The 24,492-nt window shown below is 53.6% G+C and overlaps 1 protein-coding gene across 1 annotated transcript in view; it reads left to right on the forward strand.

Moving 5' to 3' along the window:
* Positions 1 to 24,492, forward strand: part of SAMD11 (sterile alpha motif domain containing 11) — a 126,280-nt gene that overhangs the window by 97,024 nt on the left and 4,764 nt on the right. The window contains exons 8-12 of the mRNA XM_059829937.1: positions 1,658 to 1,808; positions 11,172 to 11,287; positions 11,669 to 11,747; positions 12,016 to 12,719; positions 20,121 to 20,245. Coding sequence (XP_059685920.1) covers positions 1,658 to 1,808; positions 11,172 to 11,287; positions 11,669 to 11,747; positions 12,016 to 12,719; positions 20,121 to 20,245 — 1,175 coding nt within the window. The remainder of the gene's footprint in view (positions 1 to 1,657; positions 1,809 to 11,171; positions 11,288 to 11,668; positions 11,748 to 12,015; positions 12,720 to 20,120; positions 20,246 to 24,492) is intronic.

Genomic DNA, 24,492 nt, shown 5'->3' on the forward strand with positions numbered 1-24,492 from the left:
GACAGCTGTGCTTGCATCCCCTGCTCTTCCTCGGCGTACGCTGTCATCCCCGTTACCGTGTGCTTGTGGTGCATCTGGCCATGCCTGCGTTCTCCATCACGTGGCACTTGCGTGGGCAGCTTGTCTACGCTGACACCCACGCTGGAAAGACTGTACATGCGTATAACCTGTCATTGCACAGTCCGTCTGCGTAATGGGTAGAGGGTTCGGCACTGCTAACACGGCAGCGCAGGTTTAGCGAGGGGTGCATTTCTTTCTGACCTGCAGCCCATGGTCTGATGGAAGTGTTGTGCCTAAGGCTGGAAGGGGCCTCCTTCTGCACCCCAGCCGCATCTGCGCTGCGGCCCAGCCCTTTACTTTCCTGCCGCAGAGCTGTGCTAGGCAGGTACGGACCTGCTGGGACCAGGGGTCAGCCCTTGCCCAGGTGAGGGCCACAGAGTCCCCGGGGCTTTGGGCAGCTGGCTGGGGGGGTTCGCCACGCTTCGGAAAACGGCCCTTGGTGCGCTGCTAGGCTGTACCTGGTAGCAGGGCTGGGTGCTCCCCAGCCGGGTGAGTGCGGGGAGGCGGGTGCTCCCCGGCCGAGGGTGTAGGGGCCACCCAGGGAAAGGGCCCCCCATCCCCTGCTCTCGGCAGCAGCGGGAGAGGCCGGGCCAGGGAAGGCTTCACAGCGGGAGATGCTGGGCCGTGGCTTTGGAGGGGGGGACGGGGGACGACACACGCTGCCCCGCCGGGGGTCCCGGGGACAGAGCGCTGCCCGCGGCAAACCGCGGGGCGCCGGGGGCGGGCCAGCTACAACCGGCGGTGCCCAGCGGGGGGCCCCGCGGGTCGCGGAGCCGCTGCGCGCCGCCGTCCGTGCGCCTCGGCGGGGGCGCCGGGGCCGGCGGGAGCGGGTCGGGCGGGAGGACGCGGCTGGCTTCTCGGTAGCAGGTCGGGTCAGCTCCCCTCTCCCCTCCCCGCCGGGCGCGGCGGGGCCGGGGCAGGTGCCGCCGCGGCTCCGCTCGGGGACCGGGAGGTGCCGCCCCCGGTGCGCTGCGAGCCGCGGCCCGGGGCTGCGCGCCCACGGAGAGAGGGGCAGGCGGGTGGCTCGGGAAAGCCTCCCCTCCTTTTTGTCTCCCCCCATCCATCCTTCCCTCCCTTCATCCCTCCCTCTCTCCCTCCTTCCCTCCCTCCAACAGGAAGGCAATTAAACAGCAATCCACCCCCTCCCGTAGTTGCACAATTTCCTCCGCTGCCAAACTCCCTTGGCGGCGGAGGCGGATCCCGCTAAGAGCCCGCTCTGCCGGGTGAGTACCCGGGGCAGCCCGGGGCAGGGGAGCCGCGGGGCCGGCCGCGCTCCCCCGCCTCCCCGGCGCTTGACAGCTTGCCCGCACCGCGGAGACGGGCAGCGGGGGGAGCAAGGGAGCCGGCTGTCGCCCGAGGGGCTGCGGGGAGGGACGGGACGGGAGGGGAGGGGAGCAGCCCCGGCAGCAGCCCTGTCGCCCGCGGGGAGCCGGGAGCAGCCCCGGGGCCGGTGCGCGGCTGCAGGCGGGGAACCGGAGCAGCCCCCGCGGCGGAGGGCGGGCGGTGGGTGCCTCCGCGGGTCCGGGGCGGGGGGGGGGGGGGGCGCGTCGGGGCCCGTGCCGGGCAGCAGCTCATCCCTTCCCTTCCCTCTCCCCAGATCTCCTCCGGGCGCGGCAAGAGGTGGCGGCGGCGGCAGCGGCGCGCAACCCCGGCGCGATGGAAGCGCACATCCCCTCGGCCAGCAACTCTTCCAGCCAGCGGAGGAAGCAGGGCCTCCCCCAGCACAGGGACACCCACTTCCCCGAGAGGTACCGCGGGGGCGGCTCCGCCGGGGGACGGGGAAGGGCCGGCCGCGGCTCCCCCACGCCCCGGGGCGGGGTTTGCTCCAGCCAAGACGGCATCGCAGGGGGGGTACGGGGGGGGGGGGCTCCGGGCAGCCCGGCCAGCGGGGCGGGGGCGAAGCGTGCGAGCCCGCCCAGCGCGGGCTGTCGGAGCGGTGTGCACCCTCAGAGCCCGGCTGGAAAGGCGTGTGCACCCATAAGGGTCGGGGAGGGGAGGGTGCGCCTGGGTGGGGGTAGCGGTGCCCGTGGGGGTGGGCAGGATCGATTTGCCCCGGTGACGTGTTAACGTCTCCCTCGGGCGTTATGCAGGTGCAAAGGCGTGGGTTTGCCTGTGTGCCACATGCGGGGCTGTCTGTACCAAGGGGAGGTGATTTGTGCTTGTGCACGTATGCGTTCGCATCCAGGTTGGCGACTGTCTGGCTGGTGGGAACAATCCCAATCCTGCCTTGGCTCTCCAGGGCAGACGCTAGACTCTAACCTGTTCTTTGGCACAGAGCAGGTTAAGATGTTTAAGTTTGCATTTTATAGCATCCCCAGATAATGAGAGAGAACAGATGCTCAAGGATGGAATAAAAAGAGAAGTTTTCTTTTTTGAGGAAGGAGGAGGTACGGCTTCCCTTTAGCACTGATAGGAGTGCTGGAAAGCTGATTTCCCTCCTCCCCACCCCCCTCCCTCCCAGGAAACTCTAGCTCATTTATCTTGCTCTATGCCATAAGCCATTCCCTCCACAATCAAGAACTTCAGAAGGAAATTAAATTAAAGCTGTGTGCGTTTCTGACAAGGATAGCAGAGGTGTGAGAGGGGCTGGCAGCCACGGGGACGCAAAGGCTTGGATATCACGGGGCAAACGGTGAAAGGCTCTAGTATCTAGACTTTTTTGGCTTTCATCTTGGGGTGGGGCAGGCAGCAGGCTGCAATATTAGTTCTATAGCGTACGTGTGTATACATTGGGTTCAGAGTTGGTTCCCCCCTCCATTTATAGCCTTGGAGATCCTGTCTGTTTTTCCTTCTTTCTGACCAATGGGTTTGCAATGTGTAGGGGCTGGGCAGACCTGGTAAACCTTTCTCCTACAGGGTGTACTTTGGCTAACCCACCTAAACAAAAATCCAACCCAGTCCATGTGGATTGTCGGCAGACCTGTGAGGAATGCAGAGACAGCCGAGTTTCAGTGCAGCCAGTCATCAGGAACATTTCTCCAGCTATGTGTGGCCTGGAGAAGTGCCAGGCCAGCCGGAGGCCTGGCTGAAAAGGCACGTACGGAAGGGTGGAGGTTGCTTATGGGGAGGTGCTGCACATAGGAGGGGCAAACTGAAAATGAATTAGATGTGTATCAAATCCAGAGGTGCTTGCCGTTGCCAGACAGGTGTTCTAGCTAATGGAGCTGGGCTAGGCCAGGAAGCGTTAAATCGTTTGGGAAGAGGGTGTTATCTAGCAGTTTAAGCAGAGGACTGGAATTAGGGCCAGTGTTCCTCCCCAGTTATGGGAGGGAGAGAGAAGTTACTCGCTAGCTCAGGGGACAGAGACTGAAGGCCAGGAGTTACGGTTGGAAAAGACCACTGCTTTTCATCTTGATTCAGCTCTCCAAGTAGCCCTACGAATAGTTGCATTCGTATAAGTGAGAGGGAAATCCTGGCGAGGTGAGGTGGGGGAAAGGAACCGCATAGGGGCACAACCTGCCTTTGATGTTGAGAGAAATGTCTGTGGGACATTAGATTAAGTTTGCAGGAGTCACTCTGTGTCTCGGTTTCCCTTGCTGCCCAGTGACAGTGGTTCTCACTTTGAAAACAGGTTGTGCTCAATGTTTCGGAAGGCCTTTGAGCACCTCAGTTTAAAGAGCAGTATAATGTGGCATACTGCGTGGAGCAAGGTTATTTGCACCCACTTGTAAAGGTCTAGTTATTTGCCTATAAGCAAGACCAGCTTGTCTTTTTGTCTGTGATACATACTCTGTAGTCTCGTTTCTGTCCAAGACTTTGCAGACTGAAACAAGGCTCATAGCACGTTACCAGCCCTGGTTTTGTTGTCCCACACTGCTCCCGCCTCAGACCGTAGGTACAGGACCTGCTCTAAACGCCTGGGCAGGGTAGTTCTCCAAGGAGCTTTGAGACAAACGGTGCGGAACATCACCATGGTGGGCCTGAATGGGCACGTCCCGTGCTTCCTTCTTCCACCATGCCAAGGCATGGCAGACCAGACTGCCTGTTTTTTCTGCAGCTATCTGCTCCCACAGGAGGGTGTGAGAATGCCCTGTGTGGCCTGCCTCCTTGGCCAGGCTTTCAGGTGTGATTAAGCCTCGGTTAGCAGAGTTGGGGAGTCCTGCTGGGAAACGGGAAGCTACACCTATGCCCCATAGTCATGACTTGGTAAGTCTGCTTGATGCTAGTTCACATGATCGTTACTTCTCCCCAGAGGTCCCCAGCCACCTGAATGTCTCTGAGGGTCAGCATGTATCCCTCTGCTCCCACTCAAAAATGGCCTGGTTGGGGCTGTCACCTGCAAACTCTTTCTTGCTGTTTTGCCAAAGCACCGTGGGCATTTTTAGGTATGCCAGGAGAAGCCGTGGCCATGTATTGTAAAGCCGTAAAGTGCTGTATGGGTTAATTTCTCCCTTTTATTCTCCCTGTTGCTCTTAGCCTTGGGTTTTGAACTTGGCTGCCATGGTCTTTGTCAACAGGGTAAATCAAAGCAGCCTCTGTGCACCTTTATTATGAAGGTATAGAAATTTTAAAAGGTTCAGGTAGGCACTGACAGAGGAGAAGGCGATGGAGGAAGCGGGATCATGTATGTCGGCAAACTGTAGGTAGATTTACGGCATCTCCTTTCCCAGGAGCAGAAGTAACAACGCATGATGCGAGGGGATGTGAACTGTTTGGCATGGTGTTAAAATTCCATTTCAGCGTCCTATCGGGAGATCTGTGGGGATCAGGTCAGCTCTCAAGTGCAGCAGCTTTGTGGGCAAGAATAATTAGTCACTCCAGACTTCAGCCATTATATCTGGCAAAGCAAGGGGGGAAAACCCAGTTTTGTTTATCAGGGCAGTGCTGCTGTTTTTTGCAAAGACAGGAATGCGGAGACCTTTGCCGGCTGGTAGGAACTGTATATACAGTTTTCCAGTTGCCAGGTGTGAAGAGGTGGGTGATGAGTCTGAGCCAGGGAACACCTGGGAAGATAGGTACGTTCAGGCATTTGTCAGCTAGTTAGCATCCATTTTTGCTGGTCAGAAACAGGCTGTTGGGTTTCATGATACTAAGCACAAGGCAGGCAGGTGAGCAGTGGCTCTGAAGGGGATGATACGCACATGTGTGCACACAGACAGACTGAATAGGGATTTTCTTGGACCAGGTTCCAAGGTCCTTTTAGCGGAGTAATGGTTCCTTCACCTCTTTGCTCCAGCTTCCTTATCTGTCCAAAAGAGTTAGTAAAACTGATAACATCTTGCCAGAAGTAGACTCAAGCTGCAGGCTTGAGAATCCATTTGGTTTCATGGTTTTGGTTTCCTAGATCCTTCTCTAGATTGATTCAGGCTTGGATTATAGAGTGCCAGGACCTGGTGGTTTGTTTGAAAAGATTGTTGAGTTCAGTGTTATAAAAAGACTTGGAAGAGGAAAGGGTACAACTAAAAGGTGTCATTATAACATCTCCAGCCTGGAGTACTTCCCATCTCCAAACTGCTCTATCTCCTGCAAAAATGGCAGGTGGCTGTGCCCTGCAGAGATGCTTGGATCCTACTCCTTGGATCCTGTCTCCAAAATTTGTTGGCAATGTACTTGGTTTTGCTGGGTTCGTTTAGCCTGGCATGTTCTTACCCAGGGTGCTCATCTCGCGGTACCTGCTGCAGAACTCACTCCTGATTGTGCTCTTGAACTGAGCAGACTGCTTCTCACAGGGCAGGCTAGTGTGTGTGAAGCCTGGGGAACGCTTGCGTTCACCTCCCTTTAGGGAAAAACTTTTATACCCTGCAAATGGAAGGCATTGCACGGGTGCTCAGACCAGGCTGGACAAGGTGGTTAACAGTGTGATCAGTGTGGTGAAGCTTGTTGGCTAAATATGATGCATCAGTTCTGTGTTATGAGCTGCTAGGAGCTTGTTCCCACTCGTACAGTATATGGCATGGGGTCTGTGTGAGATGGGGAGAAGGCAGAGAAAGGGCAAGTGCTGAGGCAGATACTTTGGTAATAGCATTGAGCTGTCTCTGGTACTGTCTGTCAGAAGCATTAGGGACACAATTCATCTTCCATGACCATAGACAATTATGGGGTGAAGGCAGGAGAAATGCTAAGGAGCAAGAAATACTGCCTCGTGAGATGCCATCAGCATCCTGGTCTGCTGGGGTCCTGGGAAGCCGAGCCCTTTGGCTAGAGTGTTCTGGCAGTGGGAGCTGCAGAGTCTCAAAGATGCACTCATTGCCCTTCCCTTGCAAAAAGCTGACAAACATTGTGCATCAGCCAGAGGCCTTTCTCTGGGCAAAGATGTGCCTGAAATACCCAGCAAGGATTTTTGGATTGGGTTCTTTCCATCTGCTCTTGCTACCATTTTTTCTTTCACCACCTAATTCCTCCCCCCTGCATCGCGGAGGCTTTTCTTTTCACTCTGGCGCTCCTTGCGCACATTCTCCTGTCCTCCCTGGACACATTCTCTCTCCTACTCTTACCTACCCCAGCCTCGCGTCCCCCTCTCTGTTCTGAACACTGTATCCCTCTTTCTCTGATTTTTGCACTGGGAGGATTCCTCACCAGATCCCATCTGGCTGAATGTTATGCAGAGCAAAGGCCAAAGAGCTTGACCTGATTTAACTAATTTGGTTTTAGCACCAGTTTGGATTTTGAGGGAGTGATTTCCCCTGGCAGCCTAAACCAGCCCTCCTCTGTGTCCAGACCTCACTGCTGCCCTAGAAGGGCAGTGCCAGTACGTGTCTCTTTCTGCCTGGAAATCCCAAACGCCATTTTTAGAAAGCCCTTTCATTTTATTTATTTTTCCCTTCCTGGCACAGACAGTGTCTGCGGATGGTGACCCAGCAAGGAGCTGTGTGCTGCTTGCCTATTACCTCAGGTTTAAAGTGTCTCTTCCTATCAAATGCAAAGCAGAAGAAAGCAGAGCTTTCATGCATTCTTTTCCCCCCCCTCTTCCATCCGTTCTAAATTTATTTCCATGCCTTGCCGGTTTCAATCTGCATTTCCTGACCCTCTCACATCTCCAGTCACAGCCTGTGCTCCGAGCCTTCCTTTTGAGCTTGAAGTGAGTCAGGGGGGAGCACTGCTCTGGGCTCGGGAGGATACGATGGGGTTAAAGTGAAAGGCTTGGTTTTAACAGTATAATGTGTAACCCCATAATGACTTTAAATATTGATTATTTGAAGGCCATTAGTGCTTATTGTTAAAGAAAAGTCGATACTTTTTAAGCCTTGTGAACCATTTGTCTCCTGTTAAAGGACATATCAAATTTAGCAGCATGCAGTGCAAATCCCCTAATACCCTGCTCACAAGCCTCCAGCTGGCATATTAGGGGGGAAAAAAAAGGGGGGTGGGGTGGGGGAGGAATATGCAGTAACACAGAACTGCTCTCTGCAAGGTACGGACAAGGCTTATCAGATGTAATTGCCAAGGGCTAAATTCACGTTCTCAGAGTATGGGGCTGTAATTCAGCCCTTACTCTGCGAGGTGGAAGAAGAGGAGGAAGGAAATTAATGGGGGGTTGAAGGCTGATGTGTACCTGAGAAAGGATGCAAGGATTTGTATTTTGGTGCACATCTGTCTAAAAGCACAGTAGCCTTTGTTAAGGTCTCTGGGGCTTTTTACTCTGGGATTGCCAGTGCTTTTCCAAGCTTGCTTGGAAGCAATTGGCTGTATCTGTACCAGGCAGCCTGGGAGGGCTTCCCAGCTCTGCGCCAGGACACGACCTGGTCGTACTCCTTCCCTCCTGTGCCAGGTTTCCATGCCAAGGATCAGGCAGATGGGCTGGAAGGGAGCAGTGGCAGGCTCCAACAGGTTCCCCGCCTGGATGGCCAGGAGGCTGGGTTTGTGGGAGGGCAGAAAGCGTCTGTCCTTCGTGGTAACGCAGGCGGTGTGAATCAGTGCTCCTCGGGGGCCCTGCAGCATGAGCTAGGGAGTATCAGCCTATCTGCAGGGAGAAGAGTCCCTTGTCCTCCAAATATTTATGAGCATGCCTGCTTTCTTTCTAAGTTATCTACTGCTGGGGACTGATGCTGAGTGTTAGGGGGATGGCAGGTGAGGTGCAATGACTCCTTCTTGTTTGGCCTTATGCAGCCTCCCTTCTCTGACTTCAGGCCACAGTCTCCACGGCTGTAACAGTGCCAGTTGCAGGACCTTTGCCTGGTCCAGCAGCTTTGCCCTATGCACGTGTTTGCTGGAGAGCTCCAGTGTTGCTGCGAGAACGACCCTGGGGTCTCCGTGTGGTCTGCTGTGTCAGGCAGGGATGATGACAGCATGTGCAAATGTGTCTCCCTGAATTTTCTAAACCTTTGGACTCATCCTCAGCATGTGTTGTGTGTGTAAAATAAGCAGTGACTGACCTCTCATGTTTGAAGTCGCTCTTGATGCGTTTCTTACAGCCCCTCTTTCAACTACCTCCAGCCCCTTCCGAGCCACCGCAGGCTGCTATGCTCAGCCGTGTGCATGGCAGTGTGATGGGGTCCCAGAACAATCGCTTCGTCCTGCCGCCCCCCCTTCCCCAGCCGGGGCACCGCTCACCGGCCAGTCCAACGTATGAGTTAATCCCTGGCCCAGAATGGCAGGGAAGCTGCGCAGCTCTGATGAGAGGACAGAGGGAATGAACTGCAGGGTCTCGAGCAGATGTGAATTCCTTAGGGATCAAAGTTAGGCCCTGTAGCGTGACATTAAAGCATAAAAATAGCCTCTGATTAACACTGGGCTGCCACCAAAGGGGAGAACCTTTTATTTTCCATTGCCCAGTCCTGATCCCCATCAAACAGTATGCTTCCTGGGCACAGATTGTGTCGTCTTGGCCAAAATCAAGAAGGTCTCTTTGTTTTTAGCATTTCCTTCTGAGCTCTCTGTGTGCAGCTTGCACCTGGGGCTTCTGTGCATTGTTATCTCTTGTACAGGATCCCCTTTTCTGTATTTATAAAAGGCAGGGAGGGCATGGCCACCGCTTGCCTGGCCATGGAATGGTTAAAAGCAACTTGATTTCCTAAATTGCTTCTTATAAAACGAACAGCACGTCTGCCAGGCTCGTCTCCCCATGATTACAGCTAATTACGATCGAACGGACACCTCCTAGCCCCCGTCATGCCGCTTTAATTGTCCGTTATTCATCTGCAGGCTGTCCGGGGTGGCAAAGCACTTGGCAGCCCAGCGACCGAGGCCTCGGCTAATTGTGAGGCCTCGGGGATTAGGGCAGGTGATTACACACTTCATGGTGTAATTACATAAGCATCGCTTGGCTGCTGCCCCGGCTCTGAGCCGAAGGTCACGCGCTGCGTTACCTGAGATTAATTGGAGCTGCCACTGAAGTGCGAGGTGCTGGCGGAGCGGTTATACGATTAGCATTAACATTTCAACAGCGACGGATCGATCTGTGGCTCTCCTCCAGACACAGCGAGCTGTGCAATTAGTTTAGAGGAGAGCTAGGGGAGGAAGGAGGAGGAAAGGAGAGATGGAGACAGCCAGGGGAAGGGGAGAAGGGGAGTAGAGACAGACGGGAAAGGGGGGGAGGCAGAGACAGGCAGATGGGCAAGGGGTAGGGAGAAGGAGGAATTTCGGAGGGGTATCTCAGCCCGTTCTGTGCTGTGGATCCGTGTGTGGCAGTGTTTTGTATTGTCTGTTGCATAGAATGAGGATAAAACTATGCTGGGAAGACCTAGGGAAAGGACAGGAATCCTTTCCTTGCCCACCTCATCCCCAAAGAGTCATTGTCTGGCTTTTCATGAGCCATGGTGGTAATCCATCCCCAGCTGTGTGGGATGGGGGCATGGATGGCTGGGATCCTCACATTACCCCACGCTTGCACGTCATCTCCCCACTGAAAGGGAGAGCATGGTTGTGCGTATGGTCTGTTTGTTGCAAAGTCACATGCACCTTCTTGCTCCCTTTCTCTTCCCCTCCAGTCTGTCCTGAAGCAGATTTTATAGGGAGATACTGTAAAATGAAAATAAACGGCACAGCACTTGGCTTTGCCTCTAGATGCCCTGGTGAAGGTAATAATGTTGTAAGTGGCCATCAAAAGGAATTAAGAGATGTGCAGCCGGAAAGCAGAGATTTGCTTGCAGGCTCCCAGGGCAGATTTGACTAATGGAAGAGACCTTGGCTTTTATTCCCTTCCTGCCCCCTTTTTTTTTTTCCCCCCCTCTCCCCCCCCCCCCGCAAGCAAGCGCTACCTGCCTTGCTTCCAGGCGTTGTCCCCTTCCCCACCCCTCAAACCTGCCTCTTCCAGCTTACTCACCACCTTACATCTGCTCTACCCATTCTGGCCAGCATCACCCACCCCTTCTCCTTTCCACCGACCCCGTGGCACTTCCTGCTCCCATCCCTCTCCCCATCTCTCCTGTCTGTGCCTTTCTCTGCCTCACTTACAGCTTTTCTCTGCAGAATTAAAGATAACCCCTTCTCCCAGCTAGGGGAGTGATTTTTTTGCAAGGCATGCCAGTGATGCCTTCAGATCTTCCCAGACCCACTCTCTAGCTCCCAAAATATAGAATGCCTTTTCAGTTGTAAGGTAGTTGAGATAGAAACCTAAGCTTGCTAAGGGGACAGGTAGATGCAGCATCTTCAGCCTTGCTTTTGCTAGCCCTGGACAGCCAAAAAACCCTTTGAAGTGTCCAGCTGAAAGGCCACAAAGGCAAACTTTATCAAGGTGGGAAGTATGTGGGACCTATGGAGTCCTGGCTGCTTTCTTACCCTTCTGGTTCTGCTTCTTTTCTCTCCCTTTTAAAAGTTTTGCATATGGGTGAAAAGGCATCTTTCTATCTCAGAACAGCCTCTGGTACAGAACGCGGGTCATCTGCAGAAGGGATGTCCTCATGACAAGAGGAAATGGCCTCAAGTTGCGCCAGGGGAGGTTCAGGCTGGATATTAGGAAAAATTTCTTTACTGAGAGAGTGGTGAGACACTGGAATAAACTGCCCAGGGAAGTGGTGGAGTCACCATCCCTGGAGATGTTCAAGGAACGTGTGGACGAGGCATTGCAGGACATGGTTTAATGGGCATGGTGGGGTTGGTTGATGGTTGGAATTGATGGTCTTACAGGTCTTCTCCAACCTTACTGATTCTGTGATTCCTGAGCCTGGGCCCTCTGGGCACTGTGGATGGACCCTCCAGGTTTTCAACAAGAATTTATTTTCTGCTTTCTGCAGGGAGATATCCCACCCACCGCCTCTGCTTTCACCCCAGAATGCGCCCCATATTGCCCTGGGGCCCCACCTGAGACCTCCTTTCCTTGGGGTGCCTTCGGCTCTGTGCCAGACACCAGGTGAGTGCGTAAGAAATGCTTGCAGTCAGCCAGGGGAAGTGGGTAGAGTGAAGATGCAGGCTGTGACAAACTGTCCTTTAGCCAAACAGCCCGGACACGTTTTCTGTGTTTCCCCGTTACTGTTGTGCTGACTTCACTCTTGTTTTGCAGTGATAGGGGCAGGTTGCCTTGGCTGCTCTCTCTTTTAATCCCCACCAGCCTCCCTGGTCCCATGTTTCAGCAGCAGGCTGCACTGCTTTGGGAATGAGGGGCTCTAGAAGAGAAAGGCAGCTCTCAGCTGCCCTTTCCTGCTCCGTTAGCCCTCTGGGGAGCTGGCCCTGAGTTAGCAAAGAGTCAATGCTGAGATTAATAACCCCATATTATTGCTCTCCCTGTCCCCAGGTTACGGGTTCCTGCAGCCGGCACAAGCAGAGATGTTTGCACGGCAGCAAGAGATGCTACGAAAGCAAAACCTGGCAAGGTAAAGGGTGTAGAGGGCTGGCCTGCCTGGGCTTGGGTTGGGTTTTTCCTTCCCTTTCCTAGCAGCAGGCAGAGTAATGTGGGGTGCTGTGTTGGATGAGCTGGGCGCAGGCGACAGAGCGGTGTCCAAGTGAGACCAATGGAAACAGCATGTGGGTGTGAAGGTGCCACCTCGATCCCGCAAGCTCTGGTTCAGCGTGGCTGGGGGTTAGCAAGTTACTTGCAGAGCCCCCCCCGCCGACATTCCCTCTGTGCCTCTCCCAATTTAGGTTGGAGATGTCGGCTGAGATCATCCGCCAGAAGGAGCTGGAGAATCTCCACAGACAAAGGCTACTGGCTGGTGACCCGCTGAGCCTGCATCCCGGCTTGCCCCCAGACCACCCGGCCCTGCGCAACGTGCACGACATCCCCGAGGGCCACCCGCTGCGGGAGGAGCTCTCCCGGAGGAACGCCATGCTGGTGCTGCGGCACAATAACACTCCCCTGCTCTCCCTCAACCCCAGCGTCCCCAGCAGTGCCACGCCGCCCAAGGAGCAGCCCCGGCGGGGCAGTCGGAAATCGGCGCACCACCGCGCTGAGCCGCAGGGGCTGAGCGAGGCCAAGGAGCTGGCGGAGCCCCGGGCGCGGGATGGGGCGCCAGACTGTAACGATGAGGAGATGAAGGACTCTGAGAGCGACGCGGATGTGAGCGACGAGAAGCCGGAGAGCCTGAAGGCTGAGAGCAGCAGCTCGGCCGCTGAGCTAAAGGAGTGCAAAGAGACAGGCAAAGTCTGTGAAGGGGCGAAGGAGCTGGGTGAAGCGGCTGCTGGCCAAAATGCCCCCTGCAGCTCCTCGAGCGCCGAGTCCCCCAGCCATTTGCTTGGCCCAGGCATCAACAAAACTGAGGTGAAATATCTCCCGCCAGCCTCCATCCCACCACCTCAGCCGCTGCCCTTCGGATTCCCTTATACGATGAGCCCGTACTTCCATGCAGGTGAGTGCATGGGGGCCTGTCCCTGAGTTACTGGCTGGAGCAGTGTCACGTTTTGAAGCATGCTAAAAGTGGGACTCTTCCCCCTTCCTGTTCTGCAGTGTGGTTGTAGTCCTTCTTTCTCTGCAGGGAACCAAGCACCTTCTTTTAATTAGTATAAAGGACTCCATTTGCAATGAAGCAAATCAAGGGTCATATAAAGAGGGCCAGCAGGGACAAAGTGAGTCCCAAGCACATGAGAAGGGAGATCGCAATATGGTGGACTAAGGGATCTTGCAATTGCTTGGGTCTTCTTTGGAAGCCGTGTTTCAGGAGAGATGTCAGTAAACTATAGGGTGCTTCAGGGAGAGGCAACAAAAATTATTAATGGCTGCAAGGTGCTGTCCTACAAAGTAAAAGGTCAGGATTACTGTATCTGGAAGGGTGGCCTGAAAGACTGTGAAGTCTGTTGGGCTGCGCTCACGTGATTTCCAAGCAGTGGGGATTGGAGGGGCCAGCTTGGAGGGAAACACCCAGGTACAGCAGGACAAAGGAACGGAAAGAGAGCTTCCCAGGCTGGCGTGGATCTGCCCTGCGTGGGCAGAGGCCGCAGGCTGGTCGCAAGGCTGAGGCTGTTCTGCCGGGAGAGGTGCAGATGGCACTGGGGATGTGCAGGGCTGGAGGGTGGCTGGTGGTTCCCACATGCTCACTTCCTCCTCTGCTCATTGCCATGGTTCGGGGAGAGGGAAGTGAAGGATTAAGGCTGCAGCATTTTCCTCCCTGCTGAGTGCCATATTTGGGACGTTCCCCGGGTAGCGTGTGAGACAGCACCTTTGGGATGGGTTGTCAAAGAGTTCCCCAGCAGTGACTTACACGTTTTGGCTGCCCCATGCCCTTGGAGGTGTCAGAGTTACCACTGCTGTGCCCCTTTTCCAGGGCAGAGTGGTGTATTTCTGTCTCACAGGCACTGGTATAGCTGGGTTGGTGCCTGTTGGAGGGACAGGCAGGCAAGGAAGCTGTTGCCAGCTCTCTGGTCCCCAGCAGCGCAGTCCCTTGGGCTGTGGCGATGGGCAGCAAAGGCAGGCACAGCTGGTGCCAGAAGGAAGCAGTGAGTACAGGTGGTGCAAAGCGGGGTTTCAAACCCTGGTAGCTGGTCTGCCCGGGGGTCTCCTGTGGGCAGAGCAGGGTGGCAGCCCTGCTAGCCTAGCCAAGAGCCAAAATCTGCCTCAGCTAATTACTTGGCTGAACAATTAGCAGGAGGTAGGACCTCCTGCCACGTAGAGGAGGGAGAAAGGGGGGCGTAGCATGTGGGTTGCTGAGGCTGCCTGTTTTCTATGCAAAGAGCTGCCGCGGTTGTGAACGCGGCTGCCCATCGCTCATTAGAGCTGCCTTCCAACCAGGAAGGAGGAAGCGATTTTTCTATGACAGGCAGGTGGCCAACATGATAAATATTCCTGCTGCCTTGGGCTGCTGAGGCTTCCTCGCAGGAGCCTTTTTCTCCCGGCCATTAAAAAGGGAAATGCACGGCTCTGTGGTGCTCATCGCTTGTGTAAGGCTCTGCAGGGAGGCCTGGGTTGTGGATGGGTTTCCTCCCTCCCCCAGCAATGCGCGAGTTACTGTAATAGGCCATTTATTATTATCACTTTGAATTTATATCACGATCGTGTCTTGAGGCCCCGGCAAAGATCAGGGCTGTGTTTCACTGCCCAGTTTCCAGGCACTTCTGATTTGTGGAGCCTGTTCCAGAGCTGTGGGTCTTTTCCTGAGGGTTCTTTTGCTTTTGGCTGGCTCCGCGTGTTGTCGTGGCTGTTAATATTGCCTGTTTGCGGGACAGCGTGCTGAGTTTAGGCCCTGTTGTGCTAGGCACTGTATGACTCCGTAGCAAAAGCTCTCACCTAAAACAGCCTTGGGAAGACAGGGCATCTTGTTTGATGCAGCACAGCAGGTTGATAGGAGAACTGGGAGTCCAGCAACTGAGATATTGAGGGCTATATTGATCCAAACGCTGTGGGGATCGTGGGGTGTGCTGGGGTAACATGTGTCAATGAAAAATGTGTTCCTTTGGCCCTTGGGGAACACAAGCCACCTGAAGACAGACAGACAGACAGAACTGCAGCCACCTCTCCCCCACTGCCAGATAATTTCCACAATCCTTTTTTGCACGAGGACTGCTCTTTTGGCCTGGATGCTTGCGATGTTGTGCTGTACGCTGGAGGCTGGTATTGTAAAGTAACCACCTAAACAAGGCAGGTAACACGGCAGGCCAAAAGGAAGAGCCAGAGGGAAGAGAGGAGAGAAGTGGCTGGCTGAAGATGACCACTGAGTTTCAGGCAGTTCCTCTGGTCTTCCAACAAGGGGAGGCTCCTCCTTTGGAGGCAGAGAGCTGTTTTCTGTCCCTACTGGGAAGAATATCGATGAGGCAGCCAGAGCTGGGTCGATTCCCTGAGCTGCCTTCTGGGGATCTGGCGGCTGCTCGATGACCTCATCTCGTCAAGGTTTCAGCAGCCTTGCTCCCCTCCTCCTCCCGCCGCCCTCCTCCAGCCCCGTCCTTTGGAAAAGGTGAAGGATGGAGTGTGCAGGAGGCTAAAATCCTTCTATCGATCTGTAGTCTGGAGAGCAATTAACGCAAGCCTTCCAGTGCTGCTCCATGACCCGAGCCCTCCCCGGTGTGCGGGAAGGAGGGGGTGCACGCACAGGGAGGAATGGGAGAGGGGTTAGAGAGTGGTAGCAAAACTGATTAAACCCATAGGTGGGCTGACTTCCAAGTGGGTTCGCTTTGTGCACTGGTCTCCCAGTTGGCACCTGAATTGTCTCCTGTGACGCCAGGAGCAAAAACTCGCATGTCTCTGTGTGGCAGAGACAGCCCCATTGCAGCCTGGCTGCTGGGTTTGCAGCAGAGGTTTCTCCTACTGGGGTGGCCAGAAGGGTTGCTCTCCCTGACCTGTTCAGCCTTTGGCTTCTCTTCTGAAGCAGCTGGATATCAGGAGGAGGGAGGGAAATTATAAATGGATTGCGGCATGGGTGGTGAGGGCTTTTACGTGGACACCTGTCTACAAGACACCGGCCTGGGACGATGGATTCTTTTCAGTCCCTACACGCTGGGCCCCATCTGGTGAAATGCTCTGTAATCCATTACCAGTCTCTCGGACCGTCATTTATCATAGAGCAAGACAGAGGAGGCCTGGCAGGGAATAGATGCTGCCCTTTCTGCATCCTCGCAGTCCAGCAGGATCCAGTGACATGTCATTATTATAATAGAAGGTGCGTCCCTTCCAGCCACTTGGCACCTATTTGTTATCATTCTCCAAACTGCCAGAGCAGTGGTGAGCGGGTGCAGCCATGCGCAGAGCTGGAGCAGACGGTGCAGTATCTTCCCGAGGAGGGACGGGAGGAAGGGCAGGAGCCTTTCTGCTCTAGGGACTTTAAAATTAGAAAGGGCCAGGGACTGGATGCAGTGTGCTGAGGGCTGGTCCTGTACTAGTTGCAAATTAGATACACACTGAGGCCGGAGGGACCACTGTAATCAGCTGCTGTGTCGTCCTACAGAAGTCCTTCCTGGGGTTATTCCTGCATCACCAGGACTTCAGACCGGTGACAGAGCTGAGGTGGGAGCAAAAGGGCAGGGGGGGATGCCTGAACACCAGGCTCCACAACCCTGCCTTGAGGGGTGCTGAGTACACAGAATAGCAACTGAGTCTTTGGAACTACTAGGGCTGAGCTCTTCTGCAGTCACTGTGAGATTTTGGGCTTTTCTGCAGGGGACAGGGGTGTTTTGCCACTAACTTCAGTGGAAATAGGCTTCCACCCTCTAGCTTTTAAGTTCTGTGGCACAGAAATTGCTAATAGGCCAGATCCCAAAGTATTGGTATTTAACCTTCCTGCTCCCAAGAGTATTTTCACTAGTCAGTCCCTGTTCCCTGGTATAAATGGGAAGGGAGAACAAGCTCTCTGAGATAAATATTCTGGCCCTATTATATTTCTCTGTGTGTGGGTCCATGGAAAATATTTCTTGTTCCCATACAGCGTGCCTGTCTTGCCCTCAGTCTTGGACACAGCAGGCTTACTGTGTGTGCATCTGTGTGCATCTTGACCTCTCCCTTTCTTTCTTCTGGGGGCACGAAGAGACAAAGGAAAGAAAACCACAGAGGAGAAAGGCTTCTGTAGGAGAAGCAGTTGCTAGCCCAGCTCTGCCGGCGAAGTCAGTAACCCTGCAAATGATCCTGCCTTCGGTGCGCTTCTAGGACTGCAAGCCCGTGTGCAGGAGAGGGACCACGGGGAAGCCTTACACCTTTCCCCTCATCCCTGCCAGCTGTGAAGGCAACATCTGGGCTAAATCTCTGCCCACACTGGAGGGGACCTGGCGAGCGCACGTGACTGGTGGGGACTGACCAGCCTCTCTCTGTGCAGGCTGAGGTTAAACCCTGAGGATGGGAATGGCTCGCTGGTGACTGGAGAATTCATTCCCAAGCACTGTGTTGCTGCAATTCAATCCTTGGCTTGCTTTTGGAATAAGGAAGTACCTAATTTTAAAGCAGTTGGCTGTTACAGTCAGATCCCCTCAGAGACACTTGCTCTGGCTGCAGATGGAGGTGTCTCGCCCGAGCATTGACTGTGCCTGGAATAACTGAGTTCAGTTTCGCTTCCTGTATTTACCAAGCTGCAGCCACTCTTCCAAAAAGGAGAAAGAGAATTACCCCCCACCCTGAGAAAGAAAACCCCTCCCCTGAAATGGCAAAAAAAAAAAAGGAAAAAAAGCTCTCAGCCATTTGAGGGTTTTGTGAATTTTAACATAAGCAGCTGCGAGTTTGTCTCCTGGAAAATGGAATGCAATAGGAATGAGAATGAGGGCTCGTGTCCATCTGTCTGTCTGGTAGCTGGGGGTGGCGAGGGGAAGGAGAGTGCTCCCTGGCTCTTTGGCAACAGCCTCTGCCTCCACCTCCTGCGCTGACAGGCGCCTAGCTCGCAGGAAAGCCGCTCGTTTTCTCTGCAGCTGTTATCAGACACACAAAAGTATTTGAAGCTTTTCCTAGCTGGAAGAAGAAGGGGTGTGAAGAGAGTGAGGAGCTGCCGGCGGGGCACAGGGTGGCGAGGCGGGGGGCAAGGAGCATTCCGTGCTCCGCGCGTCACAGCCGGGCAGAGCTGTCCCCGGGAGCAGCAAGCGGAGCGTCTTGCAAGCCGGGTACTTACACTGGAGCGGAGAGGGCCTTGTGCCTGCAGGAAGGAAAGATTGGGGTAGAGACTAAGGATGTGAAGAGGGTGTCAGAGGTCTGGCAGTTGCCCACAGCGAGCGCCCTGAGGGTCCCGGGCTGGTAAGAAGCGCTGGCAAGGAGACCTGCAAAGACGTGCCCGAGTCGTTGAGGCATGGGGAGAGAGAGGGACAGCCCTGTCCCTACTCCAGAGGGACAGGTAGAGCTGGCAGAGGCAGCAGGCCTTGGAGGGCTCCTGTCTCTCCCCACGGCTCCAGCCAAGATGTTCTGGCACTGGAGTTGGCACTCGTCTGTTTGCACTGGCCCCTGCGTGCGAGGAGAGCCGCGGACTCGTCCCCGTTTGCTGGGGGCGTTGGGGAGCAGCGGCTGGCCCTCTGGCCACGGCGGGCTGATGGTCCCTGTGTAATCGCTGCACTAGGAGATGCACCTCGACTCCCCAGTGCTGCGCGGGGGGGTGGGCTGCAGGCAGGGCATTGCTCTCTCCGTCCCCAAGAGGAGGTGGCACAGCGGGAGGGGAAGTGGTGGAGGATGAGGCTGGGAAGGGAAGCAGGAAGTTGGGAGCGGAAATGTAGAGGAAATGGTTGCATAGTGTCGGACTGCTTCTTGTGCAGACTGCTGCTGTTTTAAAAGCATCTTACTGGCGTGATAACTTCCTCTGTAAGTCCTCTCCTTTTCCTGTTACCTTGGACTGTGCTGGTGGCTTTGCCAACTAGCTAGTGGAGACTCGGCGTGTGGCTCTGCCGTTTGCTCTCTCTGTGTCTCTTTCTGTGCCTCTTGCCTCTGACCTGGTGTGTTTCCCCAGGGAACCAGCCACTCCTCGTTCTCTGGGCTTGTGCTCCCCACCATCATTTTGTTGCATCTCACTTTATCTTGTCATTACTTGCAGAAGTGCTGTCCGACCGACCTGCTGTGGGCAGGAGCGGAGGAGTCACAGCGAGGGCTTCCGTCCATGGTGCTGATCAGATGCCTCAGGGAAAAACCTTAGGCCTACAGGACAGATAATTTTGTCATAATAGACCCCTGGGAGAAATATGTTTTGCTGGTGATTTGTTGCTTTGTGGCCTGAAGCATAACAGTTTATACCCCTCATAAACTCTTTCTCTACCCACTATAATCGCGGATGTTCACATCCCTATAAATATCCTCTTGATCTCTTGGTCTAAATGATATCATGCAGCAGTGAGTTCCACAGGTTAATAATGCCTTTTTTTTTTTTTTCCCTCCCCCGCTGAAGTGGCATTTTGTGGAACTAGGTTTCTTCAGTACTTTTTCTGTGTTTTTCCTTTTACGCGCTACAGTAGATAGGAGCACTGGCTGGCGTTTCTCTCGCCATTTCTTATTCTCTGCGCCTCTCCTCCAGCTCCTCTCTCGTTTCCAGTCCGTTCTTCTCCCCGCATGCACGTCCTGTGCTGTCAGCGGGGGGGCTCTATTCCACCCTTTTGGAGCCCATCACCTTCGTCTCTGCTGACAGGGCTGGGACCTGAACCGCTGTTGCGTTTCGGAGAATTGACGTACCGGCTTGAACTGAGCTGTGCTCTCTTCAGAGTGTCGCGGGGGCTGGCAGGGGTCATCCCGTCACCCGTCAGATGCTGGGCCGGGAGAGGTGCCCAGCTCCTGCGGTGGGGTGGAGGGCAGTGTACTCGGAGGCAGCGGCAGTGTTGGAGCAGACCGATCCGATGGATGTTTCAGGCTGGGGTGGATTGCAAAGGAAGACTTTGAAAGAGCAACATGTTCTCTGGTGATTCACGCTCCGGCAAGGCGGTGGGCCACCAGGGAGAGGTGCCGGGGCCTCTGTTATGTTTCATGAATGTTATCATTCGGAGCACGTAGCCAGGAGAAGGGTTGGGAGAAAGAAACCCACAGGGCAGTCAGAGTTTTCCGCTTTGCGGTGCATGTGGAGAAACACTCCTTCAGGGTTTTTTCTTTTCTCTCCCCTCCCCCCATTTCTTCCCCGCAGCTGAAGAACATTAAACACATGAAATGCATTAGCTAGGATTTTTCCTTTCCCCTGCCCCCCTTTCTAAGCTGGGGACCTCCAGGAGGAAGAGGCCTATGAATTGACCCTGCCCAGTGCTTTAATTGACAGGTCATTAAAGATGAATGTGTGGCTAGAGAAAAATATTCAGATTGCAAGCTAGTTGTTGTCCGTGTGGGATTTTAATGATTTATGTTTCTTTCTCCTCCCCTCCTTCCTACCCCCCAACTCCAAACAATCCAGGCACCATGGGAGGTCTGTTTCTGGACGGTGAGGAAAGCCCTGCGCTGGAAGACATCAGCAAATGGACGGTGGAAGATGTATGCAGCTTTGTGTCCAACTTGTCTGGCTGCACCGAGTACACTCAGGTAAATCTCTTCACAGCCTCAAGAACATCATGGGAGGAACGTCCTCCCTAAAAGTCCCTATTCTCTCCCTCCCATCTGTGCCTATTTTACTTGCACTGTCCCTCCTCGGAGAAGGTATATCTCGGGGCCCTGCAAGGCCTGAAGCTTTTTGGTTTTTTTTCTAGCGGATTGCTAAATAGCTGCTTGCTGCTAGTGCAGACCCTGAGAAGGTGTGTGATGGGCCTCGCAGATTGATAGCAGTAAGGAGAGAGTCCAGCGGGAGAGGATGGGAGTTAGGGGCACAGTTAGGAGTGAGCATCTGAGTTGCAGGGTTGATCGTGTAAAGGTTTAATGTCACTTACCTCTCACTGTCCAGCTCATGCTTTTAGAAGCTGCCCTGCACTCTATCGCAGAGCTGAACACAGCGGTGGCTTTGTGAGAGGCAGCTGTGCCGAGGGATGGGCTGTCAGGCGGTGCCTGGATCGGGGTGGGCAGCTCGGGGTACCAGCCAGCCTGGCGGAAGGTGCTGCCTTCTCTTGCTGCACCCAGAGCATTGCAGGGGTGGAGCGGGGCTGCGGGAGAACCCTGGCTGCACAAGCCTCGGAGTAACCTCCGTGCTTACACTGTAGAGCGATGGTGTCTGTGATTTTTAAAGCTCGTTACAGCAGAGTTGAAACATCCATCAGTAATGGGGGCTTCATAAAGCCTGCTCAGTGTGAGATCATGAGGTGTAATACAGAAAACAACCCTGTGTTTTTTTGCTTCCGCATCTGCTAGAGTCCATTATAAACGCCCCATTGAGAGAACGCACCAACTGCGAAGGTGCAGATTCCTGAGCTGTCTGGGACAGCCTTGTGAAGAGGATGTAGTGTGCTTAGAAGGGAGGGACTGAAAGTAGCAGAGATAGAGAGGCAAAGGGCCAAAGTTCAGGACAATTCAGCCTTTCAGCAGAGAGACATCCTAGGCGGAGAACAGGTCTTGAAAGGGAGGAAGGAGAGCAGGAGTCGAGCTTTCCGGACATGCCACTTCAAGAGAGGAGCTTCCCTGACTGACAGCTAAGGAGTGCAAAGCTGTGCTTTGACATCCAGGCTGGCTGAAATCTGGTTTCTAAAAATCTGCCGCCTCCCCCTCTTTGGCCTTTGCTGTCTCTCCCTCTGTTAGTTGCGTTAGGCAAGTGTTGTCCTCTCCCCGAACATTTTGAGAAGGGTAAAGCTCAGCACCCCTGCTTCTGCTGGGACCGCCTGTTAGGAGAGCAGTGCGCATGTCTGGCCCTAGGGAAGCGATTCCCTTTAGGTTATGCTGATTTGGTAGTGTGCCGTGGGGAAAGGCGCATGCTTTTGCATCCCTCCAGAGGGGATAGGGAAGTGGAAACCTGGAATTGCCCCACACCTCCCCCTTCTTGCTGAGGTGACGGGATAATATGCTTTCAATCTAAAGTCTGTCCTTCCTTGCCCCCTAACCATGATGTTAATCCCGTCACAACATGCTTTGTTAAAACCACCTGTAAAACCAGCGCTGCTTTGGAGCAAACAGCTGCACGTGCATGCATGCGAGAGGCAGTATTTAGGAAAGCGAATGCTTGTTACGGAGATGGGGTACGTGTAGCACTCCCCAAGAGAAATGAGAGGGATTTGGCTTGTGCTTGGGAGTGGATCAGGGTGACTGGGAGTGTGAAAGAGAGAAAGGTCGGTTTCTGATTATGGAGAGAGGGAGGGAAAGGACACAGGTTAAAAAAAGATGGTGGATGGATGGTGTGTTTACAGGAGCGAGAAGCAGCAGGTCTGCGCATGTAGAGGGGAGTTCAGGAGCTGGGTTTAGCGAGGATGATAACGGGATGGGTGATGGGTTCAGGAGTGTACATGTGTGGGCTGCAGTATGTGTTGAAGAGAGCTCAAGCAAAAGGCTCTAAACCCAAAATATACGGCTACTCGCATTCTCTCTTACCCCCCACCCCAAACAGTGTGGTATTGCAGATTGTCTGCATTCCTGCACGGGGGAATGAAGATCAGAGTTGCGTGGCAGCTTCTGACTTAGGCCAGGAGGAAATGTGCAGAAATCTTTAACACAACCACCTTGCAGAAGGATCATCCATTTACACCTTCCATACCAGCTCCTGGTATACCAGTGGGGAGGAAATCAATAGCTTGCTGAGACTAAGGTTCCGCAATCTTCTCAATGCATTGCAAACAAAATGTTTTACGATAATGGGAGCTGCTGTAAACAGCCTCCTGTCGTGGCCTTGCTATGTTGCATTATGTAGGGGGTTCATGGCTTAAGGGATGATAAGGTTTTTTTTAATGCGCTATGGTTATATGCTTAACAGGTTTTTTACTATGTGAAAATGCCAGTGTTCAGGAGCGACCCAGCTCCGTGGCTCCAAACTGCAGAGCTGTCTGTGTTCTCTTCTCCAAAACCACAGCTGCCGGGGAGGTCTGGCACTGGTCTGCAGGCTTCTCCTGCCAGGAAAACCCAGCAAGAGTTTGGTGGTATGCTGTGCATTTAGAAACATGTTTCAGACAAACAAGAAAACTTCAGCAAAAACAAAAGTTGCCATGCCTGATTTCAGCCCTTGACAATATTCAGCTTTGTCCCTGCAGTGGATCAAGGCCTGTGGGACACCCAAGGGGGATGCTTTTCTCAAGTTACGGCTTTTTGTGGAGGGTTTTAGTGCCGAGCGAAGGGAGGCTTTTGGCTCCCAGCCACATTGGCTTCAGAGGAAGGAAAAGAAATCAGTACCGTAAGTTTTGCTAGGTCAAAGAGCAGAAACACATGCTGCAGTCATGAGCAGCTTTGCTGGTGGAGTCCAGCAATAAAAAACACTTGCAACAGCTCAGCTGCCTTGGCTCTAACAGCCACTGCCACTCTCCAAAGGGATGGCTCTGGGCTACGGTCTGCTGCCGAAAAAGAAGCCATTAGAGCAAATTGAACCCCCCCTCCATTGCCATAGTGTTTAGTAATAATAATGCTACGCATAAGCCACTGCATGGAGAGACAGCAGGATCAGGCCCCACAGACAGGTCACTTGGGCGAGCATCCGATATGATTTGGGGTGTGAAAAAAATGCTAGGGAGTGGAGGTGTGGTTTAGTGAGAAAAACCAACACCTCCCGGAACCAAGGGGAACCCGCTGGCTGAATTACCAGATGATGGCAGTTTACTCTTGAAGTATTGAGCCTGTACATCCAGAGTGATCACCCAGGGAAGACTGGTGTAAGTGTAGCTCTGCTCTATATATGAAGAATGGAGCAATAATCCAGGCTTTAACCTTTATAACACGGTACATATTAGGTGGAAAACTCTTGCATGACCCTGTCATTTGAAATAGATAGAGGCAAAACAAAATATTTTTTTCTGTCCTTAAGAATGTGTTGAAATGGTATAGTTCTGCATGGCTGGGTGTATTAGAATGTGTTCATACGAAACTGCCACTTTATAAGACTACACTAGCCCTGCTGTCATTTCTGTGATCGTATGTATGACATTGCCAGGTTCTGCTTCGCTCAGCTAACAGGGAGCGGGATAAGAGACGTGCTGTATTGTTAATGGAAACTGGCTGAAAGGCCAGTGCCGTTGACTCGGTAGGATCATGCCACGTTTAGCGGTACCGCTTGGCTACCTCAGTCCGTACAGTGGCACTGCAGTATCTATGAGTCCATGTTGCTAGAAGCGTTGGGGAAAAAGAAAGGGCCGAGTGCTAAACCAGAGCAGTGAGGAGGGCTCACGGTGTTCTGCGTATCAGGAGTCACTGCATTCTCCAGGCTGCTTGCATGTTCTAGGAATGGTTGTAATATACGACAGGCAAAGGAGGAGAAAAAAAAATAATATGCGAAACTGAGTGTTGCACATGAATCCATCTAACCTGCAGAATGTGCTCCACAGATCTGTTTATGTATTTTGCCTGGAGACTGTTTTGGAAATTAGCAGCTTTGAGAAGGAAATGCATGAACAAGCGAGTTCCTCCTTTTCAATTGCATATGCCTCACTGAAGACTGCAAATACTTTTGAAGTCTACTGGGTCAACTTTTTCCAAATATCCACCCAAGTGTGAGTGACCTAGGATTTGCCAAAATTTAGATTCTTATCTTTTCTCCTATGTCTTCCGCCCTTTTTGGAGTTGGGATAGGGCCCCTGGGCGTGTCACTCTTCTTTCTCAAATCTGCTATCATAAGCTATCAGCTGGGCTTACTCACAATGTTGCACTTAGGTCAGCTGTTCTGGTTGCTAAACCTGGGGACGTTCCCCAGAGAAAAAAACTCGACGCCCTATCCC

This window comes from Gavia stellata, chromosome 27 (assembly GCF_030936135.1).
Source record: "Gavia stellata isolate bGavSte3 chromosome 27, bGavSte3.hap2, whole genome shotgun sequence".
NCBI lineage: Eukaryota > Metazoa > Chordata > Aves > Gaviiformes > Gaviidae > Gavia > Gavia stellata.